At 42.7% G+C, this 14,790-nt stretch overlaps 1 protein-coding gene across 1 annotated transcript in view; it reads right to left on the reverse strand.

Moving 5' to 3' along the window:
* Positions 1 to 14,790, reverse strand: part of pkd2l1 (polycystic kidney disease 2-like 1) — a 70,475-nt gene that overhangs the window by 20,643 nt on the left and 35,042 nt on the right. The window contains exons 4-8 of the mRNA XM_060841765.1: positions 13,256 to 13,503; positions 10,894 to 11,118; positions 7,809 to 8,037; positions 6,124 to 6,294; positions 467 to 648 (exon numbers count right to left, since the gene is read on the reverse strand). Coding sequence (XP_060697748.1) covers positions 467 to 648; positions 6,124 to 6,294; positions 7,809 to 8,037; positions 10,894 to 11,118; positions 13,256 to 13,503 — 1,055 coding nt within the window. The remainder of the gene's footprint in view (positions 1 to 466; positions 649 to 6,123; positions 6,295 to 7,808; positions 8,038 to 10,893; positions 11,119 to 13,255; positions 13,504 to 14,790) is intronic.

Consider the following 14,790-nt stretch of genomic DNA (forward strand, 5'->3'; position numbering starts at 1 on the left):
ATTCCAGACTTTCATTGAATTCAAATTCCACTATCCGTTGTGACAGGATTCAAACCTGTGTTCCCAGAATGTTACTTGGGTTTCTGGATTAATAATCCACTGATAATACTACCAGGCCCATCCCCCTCCGCATAAGGAATTGAGGGAATTTTGGAAGATCACAATGATGCAAGTGCCAGCTGTGTCACCAACTCTTTCAGGACCCAGCAAACAAGCTCTCCTCTTCAGGGGATTGTCAGCTTTCAGACCCTGGACTCTGTTACTTAACATTCCTCATTCTTAGCAGGGGTAATAGAGACATTTCTGGTTCATTTTTGTGAGTATTGCCATGGGAATCAGGGCCAGGGGACCTGAGAGCACAGCAAGAGCAGAAACAATAAACTGCGTTGGGTTGATTTGTAACAATAGCTGTGAGATGCTTTCTTTCTGTTATCATATAAATGATCCGGGGCTAGGAAGTACTCACATGCATTTGAGGAAAGTGCTGAAGTTCGCCACTTGAGTTCCAAAAAGAAGATATCCCAACTGAGCATAGGCGAAGAAAACAATGAAGAACATAATCGCAAAACCGAGGATATCTTTAGCACATCGTGCTAAGGTTGAAGATAACTGGGTCATCGTCTTGTTAAAACTAATATACTTGAAGATCTGGCAAAACAGAGAAATATTAAAACATGAAATTTATAAGAAAGATACTAGTGATTAAAAATAGAACTATTAATTGAGTAATCATTATAAAAATATGCACCACAAGAACACACTGCCACAAGTCATACAGTACTAAGCCCTGTGTGATATAATTGTATAATTGTGACGTGAAAGCTGACTGCTCACACTGCGAAGGACCTGTCCGGTTTCTAATACTCCCCACACAGGACTGTGGCCAATGGATCCAGCCCACAGCAAGGGTTACTGTCGCTGTGGCTGCGGTGCAACAAAGGCCCTGACAAAGTGAGGAGGATCAGATACTCCAGCAAGCCCAGGACCAGCAGCTTCCTCAGGAAGCAGGAGGTGGAGAAACTACAGCAGGCCCAGAATTGATCATCCTCAATGCCATTTCCTGCAGCCGAGTGAGGCACAGAGTCACTGCAGACTCTGTCACATGGTAATTCTGTTTGCCACAGTGGGACCTGGGACCCGAATCTGGGGATGGGATAGGTGACCTTTCTATCCAAAGTGACAACTGCACTAATTTTTTATGTAGACAAGCAGGAGGCTGGAAGAACACAGCAAGCCAGGCAGCATCAGGAGGTGGAGAAGTCAACGGTCCAGGTATAACCCAAAACACTGATTTCTCCACCTCCTGATGCTATCTGGCTTGCAGTGTTCTTCCAGCCTCCTGCTTTTCTAACTTGGATCTGAAGTTTTTCTGTCTCCAACTATTTTTTTTAAATGTGGCTGGTTCCTTCCAAAGATCCACTGGGTACATGTGTGGGATCTCCCAATCCTTGACCCACAAATGTATCAAGGCTATTCCTGATGTGCCAGAGCATGCCCACTTCATCTCATTTCTCTGTGCCAAGGACAGTGCTGTAGCCTGGGCAGGAGGCTTTGCCACCCAGGAGCAGGACACTATAGACCGTGCGCATGTCACACTGAGAAGGTCATATCATAACATGACTGTGTTCATCAATAAAAAAGGTATCTATTCCTTCACTCTGCAGATCATCTGTAATCACCGGTACCACATCTCTAAAGTCTGTTTCAGGTATCCTGGGAACTGCGATGAAGCCTAAATCCTTACAAATTGTCATGTTACTGCTCTGTTTCATCTTATATGAATAGTTACTGGGAGACAAGGGCTATCATCTGCAGCCCGGCCTGATGTCTCTGTTCCACAACCCTTTGACTGATGCTGAGCAAGGATAAATGTTCCCCATTCTTCCACCAGGCCCAGGGTGGAACAGACGCTAGGCTTGAAAATGATGTTTCACTGTTTGCATTGGTCTGGAGGGGGGAGATTTGTGGTACATTCCAGACAGAATGTGCTGCATAATTCCAGCGTGCTGTACTCTGCACTACTGAAGCAGGCAGAGGGGGAATGTGATAGATGCTGAAGAGTTGCAAGAGAGTCAGCAATCTTCTGAGGAGGAAGGTGGGGACATTGAGACGGAGGAATATCACCTCCACCTGGATAGAGTACTGCAGCGACTTGCACAACAAGCCAGACAGGATTTCATGAACGCCCAGGTCCAATAAACATGAAATAAAAACAGAACATGCTGGAGAAACTCAGCAGGTCTGGCAGCACCTGAGGAGAGAGAAACAGTTAATATTTCGAGTCCTTTGATTCTTCTCCAGGTCCGTTTCTCTTTCAGATTGTCATTATCTGGAATATTTTACTTTAATCACGGGATGAGAGTTGGTTGAAATGTTCATTGAGGAGAAACTGAGCACTGCAGATGCTGGAGATCAGAGCTAAAAATGTGTTGCTGGAAAAGCGCAGCAGGTCAGGCAGCATCCAAGGAACAGGAGAATCGACGTTTTGGGCATGAGCCCTTCTTCAGGAAATGTTCATTGACTCATTTTGCAGTTGGAAAGCAGCTCTTGTCCATTCCCAGGAACAAATGCAGTGTTGTTGAATACATTAACAACGCATTAACAATTGTGTGAAGACTTCACATGTGATGCTCCACCAGTTAATAACAATGATAGGTTTATACACAGGGTGTTGTAGGAAGGCTAGTGGTGCTAAGGATGAGTAACTACATCTATAGTGACAGTCTATCGGACACGTAATGGTTTACATGTCATTATATTCACTAATATCAGGCGATGTTTACAATGATGTGCCACCCATGCTACCAGAAGTTTTTCTGTCCTTTTTTTGTTTTTGTCCCACTACATGTACCATGAAGAATTAATCGTGGCTGGCAGCTTTTGAGCTGATGCCCAGTGTGGCTTTGAAAGGTCCCACAATGTCCTGGCACCAGTGAGCATTTCTGCCATTGCTGAGCAGCCAACAACAGAGGAGCTGCTCTATAAAAGGGCAATGTGATTACTGAATGAGAGGAACAGTTCTGTAAAAGGCAGTGTGCCGTGATTGGAACCAGGTGGACCTCACTGAGTACAAAGTCCTTGATTGGGGTTGTTAACCTGGGCTAATCAGCAGGTACTGGGGGTTCCCTCTGAGAAGGGCACTGCTTGTCACTGGCCACTCAGGTGTTTCCTCTTCCTGGTGGTGGAATGTAAACCCCTGCACACACGACAGATAAGAACAATAGTCTCAGACATTCTGTTCATTCTAGAAAAAAACAGGTATGAGAGGGATTCTGCTCACTCTGAGAGCTGGCTCTGAGGGAACTGGATCAGTGTCAAGGGCTCTGCACCAGTAAATAAAGGGTGACTTGGGAACAGGATACCTGTGGAGTTATTTCAGGAGACATCTTTGACAAAAAAAACAGAAGTATCAGAGGTTCTGTTAAAGAAAAAATACAGAAGATAAAAATTAACAAGGGGTTTAGAATCTCCTCAGTTTGGGGGACTGACTGAGTTGGCTGGTTACAGCTAGTGTAAATAAAGAATGACTTGGTGATGGGATAACGACCTCTGTGCAGTTATTGTAGTGGTGATGGGAGAAAACAATAGGTACCTGAAGAACACTTGTTTGCAACAGTCATCTTGGAGTTGAGAATAAGCATTTCTGACATCATTCTGGCGGGTCAGGTAAACAAAGATGTGTGGGTCAGGTAAATTAGCCATGCTAAGTTGCCCGTAGTGTTAGGTAAGGGGTAAATGTAGGGGTATGGGTGGGTTGCGCTTCGGTGGGTCGGTGTGGACTTGTTGGGCCGAAGGGCCTGTTTCCACACTGTAAGTAGTCTAATCTAATGCCCTTGTTTGACTTGTTTAACCCTACGTGTGAAGACTGGATCCAGTATGTGGAAAGAATGTGACAGTTTTTTCACGCAAATGACATTGGGACAGATGAAAAACAAAGAGTAATCCTTCTGATTGTTTGAGGACCCACAGCATTTTTGGTTATAAGGGGCTTAACTTTCTCAAAGGTGCCAGATGCTAAAACCTTCCAAGAGTTGATGGAGTTGGTTAAGGAATATTCCAACCCTAAACCTCCTTTGATTCTGAGATGTTATCAGTTTTATTCGGCTGTTAGAGAACTGGGGATATCCATATTGGGATTTTTGATGAGTGTGAGATGACTGGCAGAGGCATGTGATTTTGAGTTAAGCCTGAAAACCAGATTCCTGAGACAGCACAGTTTTACAGCAGCAGTTATCCATTTGAGTCTCCAACCCTAGAGGAGCCTGAATCCCTTAACTAGCCATCTCCAAGTCAGGAGTGCCACCAATCGAAGCAAACTAACAGCTTCTTTATAAAGGTTTGGTATTATGACGCATGAAGATCAGCTGGGTATGGGTTTCTGTCGGGAATGTGGTGCTGGAAAAGCACAGTAGGTCAGGCAGCATCCAAGGAGCAGGGAAATCGACATTTTGGGCAAAATCAGGCATTTTGCGCAAAACGTTGATTTCCCTGCTCCTCGGATGCTGCCTGACCTGTTGTGCTTTTCCAGCACCACACTCTTGTCTCTAATCTCCAGACTCTTATCTGCAGTCCTCACTTTCACCTGGGTGTGGGTTCCTGTTCAACTCCAGGACCTGAGTAGATAGCCCAGGCTGATGCGACTATCTGTTGCTCTTTTGAACACACTGTCTTGCCGATGAGACATTAAATCATGGCGTAATTTAAAATGCTGTGTGAAAGTGAGCAAGTTTTGATTTGAAGAAGTGCCGTGAGTTCTCCAATGTTCCAATACCTCACTCTCCATCAGGAATCTCATTTCCAGCCTGTGGGGACTTGCTCTCTGTCAATGAGTTGAAGAATTGTCCTATAGACAGTTATTCCTCATGTAGCCTAGAGGAGACAACAGCCTGATGGTATCATCTCCGGATCACTAGTCCAGAGACCTAGGTACTCTTCTGGACCTGGGTTCAAATCCAGCCATTCATAAAAATCCATGAAGCAATTGTCATGAAAAACCCATCTCGTTTACTTATGTCCTTTAGGGATGAAGATCTGCTATCTTTACCTGGTCTGGCCTACAAGTGACTCCAGACCCACAGTAATGTGGTTGACTCTTAACTGCCCTCTGGGGCAAATACAGTTGGGCAATAATGCTGGTCTGGCCACTGATGCCCACATCCCCTGAAATAAATACGGTGTTGTCCCATTGAATGGCATTTCACTTTAACATTAAATTAATGGGGCCTTTAATCTCGTTGAATGTCATAAGATTCACCCTTTACCTAATCTCTCACTAGCTCCCCACTTCCCCCACATTAAACAAAGAGATTCCAACCCCAAAGTGACTGCCCTGCACCAAATACAAAGTGCACCCTCCATTCTGGTGCCATGTCGTTCTCCTTCTCTGACGTAATGTGGATTCACCCGTACCAGGATTAAAGTAATCTGATCTGATGCTGGATTTCTGATATGAGTTATGGCTGGCAGTGAGAGGCAGGAGCTCTCTCAATAGTGAGAAAGAGAACCATGGAGTAGGCCTGCTGTGTAGCATCAGCACACATGCTCAAGAATGGCAAGTCTGGTAATGCTGAGGGACAGAGTCCCAGCAGGTTAGTTGACAGCGTGGCCACTGGCAGTAGAACAGGAAATAAGCTGGCACTGGAGGACATGACTGATGACTGGCATGGGCACAATTGGCCAAAGAACCTCCTTTCAAAATTTCTCTGATTGTCTTCGACTGTAAAAGGTGCACCCAGTTTGTCAGGTCAGAGTGACCTGATGAACCTTTCAACAGACAGAACCGTTAAGTGGAAAGCTACATTTTTTTTCTTTTATATATATTTTTAAATGTATTTTAGTTTAGAAGTTATGTCATTTAGCAATGGATTTATCATTGTAATTTCAACTCACAGGTTTTAATATTTTATTTTCTGAAAGCGAAGATCCTGCAAAACCTAACTCAAGCTTTAACATTGATTTTCGATGATATACCCAATTCACATTTCAGCAGTGAAACTATAAGGTGAAGTGAGAACAACCTGAGAAATGATTAGAAAGTAATCCATTGACTGTAAAGTCTGGTATCAAAAAATTACAAGTGCTATTTCTTATTAATTTATTATCTATGAATAAGAAATTATTTACCTTAATCCAAGCAAAAAACAAGTTGACAGCATTCATGTTATTATACTGTGTCTGCCAAAAAGCCAAGAACTCAAAGTCAGCATAGGATTCGGGATCTGTCAGCAGTGCTCCCATCAGGATGTTCACCTTAATTGTACGGAAAATGTGGAAACCTATCGAAAGAAGAGAGAGCTGCAACAGAGAAACGAGAGGTTGGCCTTTTGTTCACTGCAATCAAAAAAGTATGCAAACTAAAGTTAAATAGGAAGTAAGGCTTTTATAGTTTTTACAGTTCTGGCCAAATGTCTGTCAAATATTATTGCATTTTGATCATATTACAATAACCTTTGTGCCACAGAAAAAGGGAAGCACGATGGCTCAGTGGTTAGCACTGCTGCCTCACAGCGCCAGGGCCCCAGGTTTGATTCCCGCATTCGGGTGACTGACTGTGTGCAGTTTGCACATTCTCCCCATGTTTACATGGGGTTCCACCCACAATCCAAAGATGGACAGGACAGGTGAACTGGCCATGCTAAATTGCCTGTAGTGTCAGGTGTCTAAGTCAGGGGTAAATATAGGGTAGGGTAGGGGAATGGGGCTGGGTGGATTACTCTTCAGAGGGTCATGTGGACTTGTTGATCCAAGTGGCCTGTTTCCTCACGGTAGGTAATCACATCTTTAAAAAAAAAGGAATTAGGAGCAGAACATGTCATTCAGCCCTTTCCGTCTGCTCCACCATTCCGTGAGATTCTGGCAGATTTGAGAATCCTCAGCTCTACTTTCCTTCATTTTCCCCTATAACACTTGGTTCCTTTCCTGATTAAAATGTCTATCTCAATCCTAACTGTACGTAATGACCAGATTTGACAGCCCTCTGCAGTGAAGAATTCCACAGGTACACTACCCTCAGAGAGAAGAAATTCCTCTACATCTCTTTTAAATGCACAGCCCCTTATTCTGAGATGATCCCTTTAGTCATAGACTCTCATGGAGAAACAACAGGAGTAGGCCATTCAGCCCTGCTCTGCCATTTAATGTGAACATGGCGGATCCTCTAACTCAGTCCCCTGTTCCCACTTTCTCCCCATACCCTTTGATCTCGTTCACCGTAACTCCTTCTTGAAAACATTCAACGTTTGGTCTCAACTGCTTTCCGTGGCAGAGAATTCCCCAGGCTCACTCCTCTCTGGGTGAGGACATTTCTCCTCATCTCAGTCCTAAAGAGCCCACCCCTTATCCTTCGACTGTGACTTCCTGATTTCCACTTATGTATCTGGGAATGAATACACATTTTATTTGCAAATGCATTTGGCTGATGTGCTGTAATTTGTCAAACTGGTTTTACACATATAACATACACACATACATAAAATATACTTTTGACTGCACACAGTGAACAGCTGCAAATTTAACTAAATATATCACTCCAAGCATCTGGAACTGGGTACATCTGTTCTATTTATAAAGGAAAACAGTAAGTTGCATGATTTTACGTGATATTTATTCAGAGTGAGAACCCAGTGACATGTCACATAACATGGAAGTTTCATTTTTGTCAGAAGAATTGACAGCACAGGCCTTTTTCTTTTAAACACAGCCCTCAGGGGCTGGTAATGAAGACACAATATTTCCCAAAGAGAAGTAATAAATGCATTGGCCAGTGTCAAGTCTATAGTTGGTGATGAGATGAAAAATCAAACACTTACCAAAATTACCACCAGGTCCAAACAATTCCAGATGCATTTGATGTATTGCAGTTTGTGAATTCTGATTTCCAATATCTCCTCCACAATGTAGTAAAGGATGAAGACACAGAAGATCACTTCACAGCCAATAATAAAATAATCCCAGTTATTGACATAGCGGATGAGTTTCACTGTACGGAACTGTGATGAGGGGATCGCACCACCTGTAGCCGGGAATTCTACAACAAGCCTTGAAAAGAAAGTAATTCAAACTGATTACAGATAAATGTCCCACCACAGCTGTGAGGATATATCACAAGCAGCTAATTGTCAGCTCTGCACTGATGTTTTTCCCTTTATTTATTCACAGGATGAGGGTGTTGCTGGCACTTAATACCTATTGCTAATTGTCCAGAGGGCAGTTCTGAGTCAACCACATTGCTGTGGGTCTGGAGTCACATGTAGGCCAGGCCAGGTAAGTATACAGGCAGGAGGTTGGAAGAGCAGAGCGAGCCAGGCCGCATCAGGAGGGAGAGAAGTCAACGGTTCAGGTGTAATCCTTCAGACCTGAGGAAGAGCTACACCTGAAATGTCGACTTCTCTACCTCCTTATGCGGCCTGACTTGCCACGTTTTTCCAGCCTCCTGCCTGTCTACTTTGGATTCCAGCATTTGCAGTTTATTTTTGTCTCAGATGGCAGTTTCTTCCCCAAAAGGGACATGAGTGAACCAGATGGGTTTTTCCTGACAATTGACAATGGATTCATGCTCATCATTAGATTCTTAATTCTGGATATTTATCAGATTCAAATTCCACCACCTGTGGTGGCAGGATTCAAACCCAGGTCCCCAGGATGTTATCTGGGACTCTGGGTTAACAGTCCAGGAATAATATTGCTAGGCCATCACCTTCCCCTAGTCTATTATTAAATATTCAAACGTTCTTCAATTGTCATGTATTCCCATCACACAATCATTGTCAAGTTTTTACAAAGCCAATAGCAATTCTGGTCCAAAAGCAAGATACCACAGAGGCAAAAAAACCTGAAACAAGAAAGGAAAATACTGAGAATACTCAACAGGTCAGGGAGCATCCATGGGAGAATGGGACAGAGTTAATGTTTCACATCAATGATCTTTTCTCTTGAAACCTGACACAATCTGTTCTGAACTAATTATTGGTTTGTAAAACACAAATTAATCAGTTAAAGGTTTCATGTTATAGTGCAATAGAAAGTCACAGAGCGACTTTAGCCTGCATGTCACTCAATTACACTGTCATTGATCTTTACAAGAGCTTAATTTCTTCACCCATACATATCCCTTGATTCCCATATCCCTTGATTCCTCCTGTACTCAAAATGTCTCAATCTTAATTATGACCAATAACGGAACATCAAAAGGTTTACTAAATGGGGCTAAACCTCCTCATATCAGTCCTAAATGACTGGCCCATCATCCTCAGACTGCGGCTCTATTTTCCAGACTCTCCATCCAGGGGAAATATTGCCTCAGCATTTGCACTTGCTGATGAAATCCACTGTTTCTCAGAGTGAGGAAGGGAAGAATATGTGAGCTGTTGTCTGCGCTAATTTTGATTTCAAATCCAGTATTTTGTGAGGCAATCCCTAACCGAAAGGGACACCAGAACAGGAGTTTTTTGACTCCTGAACGTGACATCAGATTTCTGGCAAATCACACTTCAGGGTGCTAGGCAAATGGACGCTAATTGAGAAAAACGCAGAAAGCGCTGAGAGATCAGATTTCAGCAGGAGGTTAAAGCAGGCAGGGTTTGTGTTGTGTGTGTGACTCAGCTGCTAAGAATAGAAACTGAAGACTGGGAGTAGCAACAGGGATAGTGAAGTAAAATTCTTGTCCTTGTTTCAACTTTCACCAGAGCTGGTCAGTGTATGATGGTGTTAATAAGGTGGCGGTAACTCTGAGTAGTCTGGCATGAACTGAGCTCAGGAGATTCTGCCGAAGCGCCTGCTTTTGGTGATGACTGTACCGGTGGAGCCCAAATGGATTAAACATTCTGTTGGAGGGGACTTGACTGTCAAGGTGTGTGTAAGGAAAAAATGAAGACAGAGTTGAGAAGGACCCTTTGGATCAATCCATAAGATCAATTATTCAGCTATTTTTACTGTATTTGACAGCTTCTACTAACTATTTTTAATTAATGTTAGTTTTGGTTTGTTTGTTAAAGTAAAATAAACCAAAATCCGACCTTCTCCAGTGGTTTCTTCTGTTAGGATCTTTCAGGAACTTTGTTTCTCAGCTTATCAGTTTGCACTGGGATCATAAAACCCTTATACATTTCAGTGAAGTCACCCCCTACCTACAAATTTCTAGATAATCTAGGACCATTCTATTTAGTCATGCCTCATAGAACCACCTGCTAATGCCAGGGATTAATCTTGTGAACCTCAGTGTGCTATCTCTAAAGCAAGTGTAAACTTCCTTAGGCAAGAAGGCCAAAATAGTACACAATACTTTAGGCATGATTTCACCACAGTCCTATACAACTGCAGTTATTATAGTCCTATCATATTGTAATAAAGGCTAACACACCATTTAATGTCCCAATAGCTTACTGTACCTACACTTGAACCTTATGTGATTCATCTACAAACCCCTGATCACCAACACTGACCGGTGTCTCACTTGTATAAAAATTACTTGACTACTATATTCTTCTTATCAGACTGAATGATTTTCTGCACGTTATGGTATGCATAAGGGAAACTATTAAGGACAAATTTATTGGAATCTTTTCTTGGGTGTAGACACTAGATAAAGAGGAGTCAATAGATGGGTCTTTTTGAATTTGGAAAAGTCACTCAGTAAGATGCTACACACAGTGTTCATGTACAAAATAAAAACTCCTGAATTTGAGGCTATAAATACTAACAGAAGGAGGACTGTTTAACTGTCAGGAAGCGCAGAGGAGAAACTGGATATTTTAACGTTGCCAGGCTAATTGAGTTCTGCAAGGATCAGTGTTAGGACTTCAGCTAATTATAATTGGTATTAATAACTGAGAGTATGCTGATAGGAAAGAAATAGACACAGTGAGGAGATCACAAAGAGATTGTGAGGAGACATACCTTATAACACAGAAGAGATTAATGTTTGCGTTGTAAACGGTGAAATCAATGAAGACTGCACGGGTCCCTCTGTCCAGCCAGAGATTCTCCTTAAGGCTTTGTAGAATTGCAGCACTTTCAACCATATTTGTCTTGAGGTCTTGATAATAGCCTCCACCACCGTAGACCGTTAGCTTACCCCAGTGTGCAGAGCCTCCGAGTTCGGACTCTGAGTAATATGTCCACCTACACACAAAGACCACAGGCACAGTTAATGACAACAGACCTGGATTTCTACAGCATCTTTAACACAGAAATCTTTTATGAGATGCTTCACATAGTTAGAGTAAGTGGACATTAATAGGAGAATTATGCAAAATGGGACAAAGCCTGCTGCAACCAAGGGGAAGAGCTGCTCTCTATTCACCCTGTCCATAGCCCTGGAGGAGGCAACAGCACCTGGGTTCAAATCCCACCACAGTACATGGTGGAAGTGAATTCACCTCTTACCCGAGGACAAAATCTAACTCAGCTGTAGACGGGATGAGCTGATTGGCTTTCCTGTAATTCATGAATAATTTGCTTAGATCAAAAGCCTGTTGCTGACAAAAATACAACTCATTTGTTTGATTTAACTCAAAAATTCAACCTTGACCAAATAAACACAATCTTGCTCTCTCAGCTGCTTTAGGTAATTGCTAGATCAATGCAAATATCAAAATACAATTGTTTTAACCTGCCGTGTTTACCAGCTCAAACGTGCAATATCTCTCGATTAAGCAGTCAATGCCATAATTAGCTGTTTAAAAATTAATCCTGGTTTGTATTTTATTGATAATGACTTTCTGAGACAATGTTCCTGTTGCAGACAGGAAGCAGCAGCGTACAGAGGTCTATCACTTAGTGACTGTGGCTCTACACCAACACGAGGAACCTGCCCCCACAAAGATGGAAGAACAGGTCATTTATTTGTGTGCTATCCTTAAAATGAGAATGCTCAAGCTCTCCTTAGCACTTAGCAGATGTGTCAGATGATGAAACCGGAGAAGATGAAGAGACAAACCTTAAAGCACATGGACTGAACTGAGCTCACCTGGAACAATAACACAGGCTTTTCAATTAACTTTAATGGTGTAGGGTTCAAGAAGAGAAAATCCAGTTAGAGATGAAGGCTAAAAATTGAAGCAGTTATAGAGTCATTGAGATACACAGCATGGAAAGAGACCTTTTGATCCAACGTGTCCATGCTGACCAGATATACGAAATCAATCTAATCCCATTTGCTAGCATTTAGCCCATATCCCTCTAAACCTTTCCTATTCATATACCCATCCAGATATCTTTTAAATGTAGTAATTGTATCAGCCTCCACTACTTCTTCTGGCAGCTCATTCCATACATGCACCATCTTCTGTGTAAACAAGTTGCCCCTTAGATCCCTTTTATACCTTCCCCCTCTCACCTTAAATGTATGCCCTTAGTGTTGGACTCCCCTAACCAGAGAAAAAAAACTTTTGGCTTTTCATCCTATCCATGCCCCTCATAATTTTATAAACCTCTATAAGGTCACCCTTCAATCTTCGGTGCTCCAGGGAAAACAGCCCCAGCCTATTCAGCCTCTCCCTATAGCTCAAACTCTCCAATCTTGGCAACATCCTTGTAAATCTTTTTGGCACCCTTGCAAGTTTAACATCTTTCCTAAAGCAGGGGGACAAGAATTGAACGCAGTATTCCAAAATGGCCGAAAAAACATTCTGTACAGCTGCAACATGACATCCAACGTCTGAGTTCAATGCACTGACCAATAAAGGTTGACGTATCAAACACCTTCTTCATTATCCTGTTCTTTCACCAGTGTCTTCACCTTCAAGGAACTATGAACCTGCACATTCTTTGTTCAGTAACTCTCCCCAGGACCTCACCATTAAGTGTATAAACCCTGTCCTAGTTTGCCTTTCCAAAATGCAACACCTCACATTTATCTGAATTAAACTCCATCCACCATTACTCGGTCCATTGGCCCATCTGATCAAGGTTCAACTGAAGTCTGAGCTAACCTTCTTTGCTGTCCACCACACCTCTAATTTTGGTGTCATCTGCAAATGTACTAACCATGCCTCCTACATTCACATCCAAAACATTCATATAAATGACAAAACCCTTTTTGTCATTTGATGCAGTACACTTTGGTTGAAGAGCCCTAAGGTTGCTTGCTGTGATGCAGACCTCCAATCAAACATGCTGTCTGACTGAACCGTCAATAACAACCACATCACAGTCATACACCTTGTGCACTTAAAGAAGGGGAGGGAAGAAGGCAGAATGATCTGCAGTGTAGCTTGCAGTTGGCAATCCCTTTGGAAAGGAAATAGATCACACTCACGCAGACTCGTTCTTGATGGAGAATTTCCTCTCAGTGTCGGATGTATAGACATCATAGCACCCACTGATGTCTTTTTGAAAGTCCTTGTGAACCACGCAGGAATTATTCGTCACTTTGATCTGCCGGATACGGGGGACCCCCAGAAGAATGTTTTCGTAGTAAATAAACGAATGAGGTCCATGTGAAAATGAATCTCCGTTGTACCACTTGGTCCAATACAATCCATTGAGCAAGGGACCCTGTGCATACTGAACAGAGAATAACAGTGCTCCATCAAACAGGCAAAGGAAAGAAATCAACAAAATCTAATGTCAAGAATGCTGATGCCTCAACACCTCATGTACATTATTAGCTCTGTTTCTGCTTGTACCCTTAAACAGTCCTTTCAGCAGACAGCCCTGTTTGTTTAACAAAAAAGTGGGGTTCAGTATTTACCTCCATGTGTGATGCAGAAGGTGGGGGTCAGCAGCTCAAAGACTGGGGTGACAGCAGAGCAGTCACTGCTGGCTGTACTCTGCTGGTGAGGTCTACAGAGCTACAGAACTCTCAGCGACATAGCGTTTCTGTTTCTGAGATGGTCAGATCAGAACTCATGACGTGGAGATGCCGGTGTTGGACCGCGGTGTACAAAGTTAAAAATCACACAAGACCAGGTTATAGTCCAACAGGTTTAATTGGAAAGGTAGTGTGCTTCCGATGAAACCTGTTGCACTATAACCTGGTGTTGTGTGATTTTTAACTTAGATCAGAACTCGGTGCTGTAATCCTGCAGGCGTTTCACCTCATTTCCACAATCTGTACTCAGGATGGTCACTACCCTTAATCATTATTTCAGTCAGAGAGTCAGTCAGTCAGTCAGTCAGATAGACAGTTAGTCAGTCAGTCAGTCAGTCAGTCAGATAGACAGTTAGTCAGTCAGTCAGTCAAGCAGTTAATCACACAATCAGTCAACCAGTCACACAGTCAGTTAGCCACACAGACAGTCATTTTGGCTCAGTCAGTCAGTCAAACAAACAATTAGTCACACATCCAGTCAGTCTGTTAGTCAGACATCAGTCAATCCATCAGCCAAACAGTCAGTCAGTCACACAGTCAGGTAAAAACAATGACTGCAGATGCTGGAAACCAGATTCTGGATTAGTGGTGCTAGAAGAGCACAGCAGTTCAGGAACATCCAAGGAGCAGTAAAATCAATGTTTCGGGCAAAAGCCCTTCAGGTAAGCAACAGTTAGCTCGTCAACCAAGCAGTTAATTTAGGGGATCAGAAATGTAAGTAAGCATAAAACTTTGACTGTATGTAACTTGGGACCATATCACTGTGCATACTTGTTAATAAATTTCCAGATATCTGTCTCACAAGAATCTACTCTTCAAGGTCCATGTTTGTATGGCTAGCACATAGGAAATCACTTGACCATATCATACACAGCAGGAGGGTTTGACCCTGAGGAAACTGCATTATCTAGCATTTACTCAAATCACAAAGAATTTCACTCTCCACATGCCCAGCTGATATGCTATCGCTAGCAGCAGAT

Source organism: Hemiscyllium ocellatum, chromosome 22 (genome assembly GCF_020745735.1).
Source record: "Hemiscyllium ocellatum isolate sHemOce1 chromosome 22, sHemOce1.pat.X.cur, whole genome shotgun sequence".
In the NCBI taxonomy this organism is placed as follows: Eukaryota; Metazoa; Chordata; class Chondrichthyes; order Orectolobiformes; family Hemiscylliidae; genus Hemiscyllium; species Hemiscyllium ocellatum.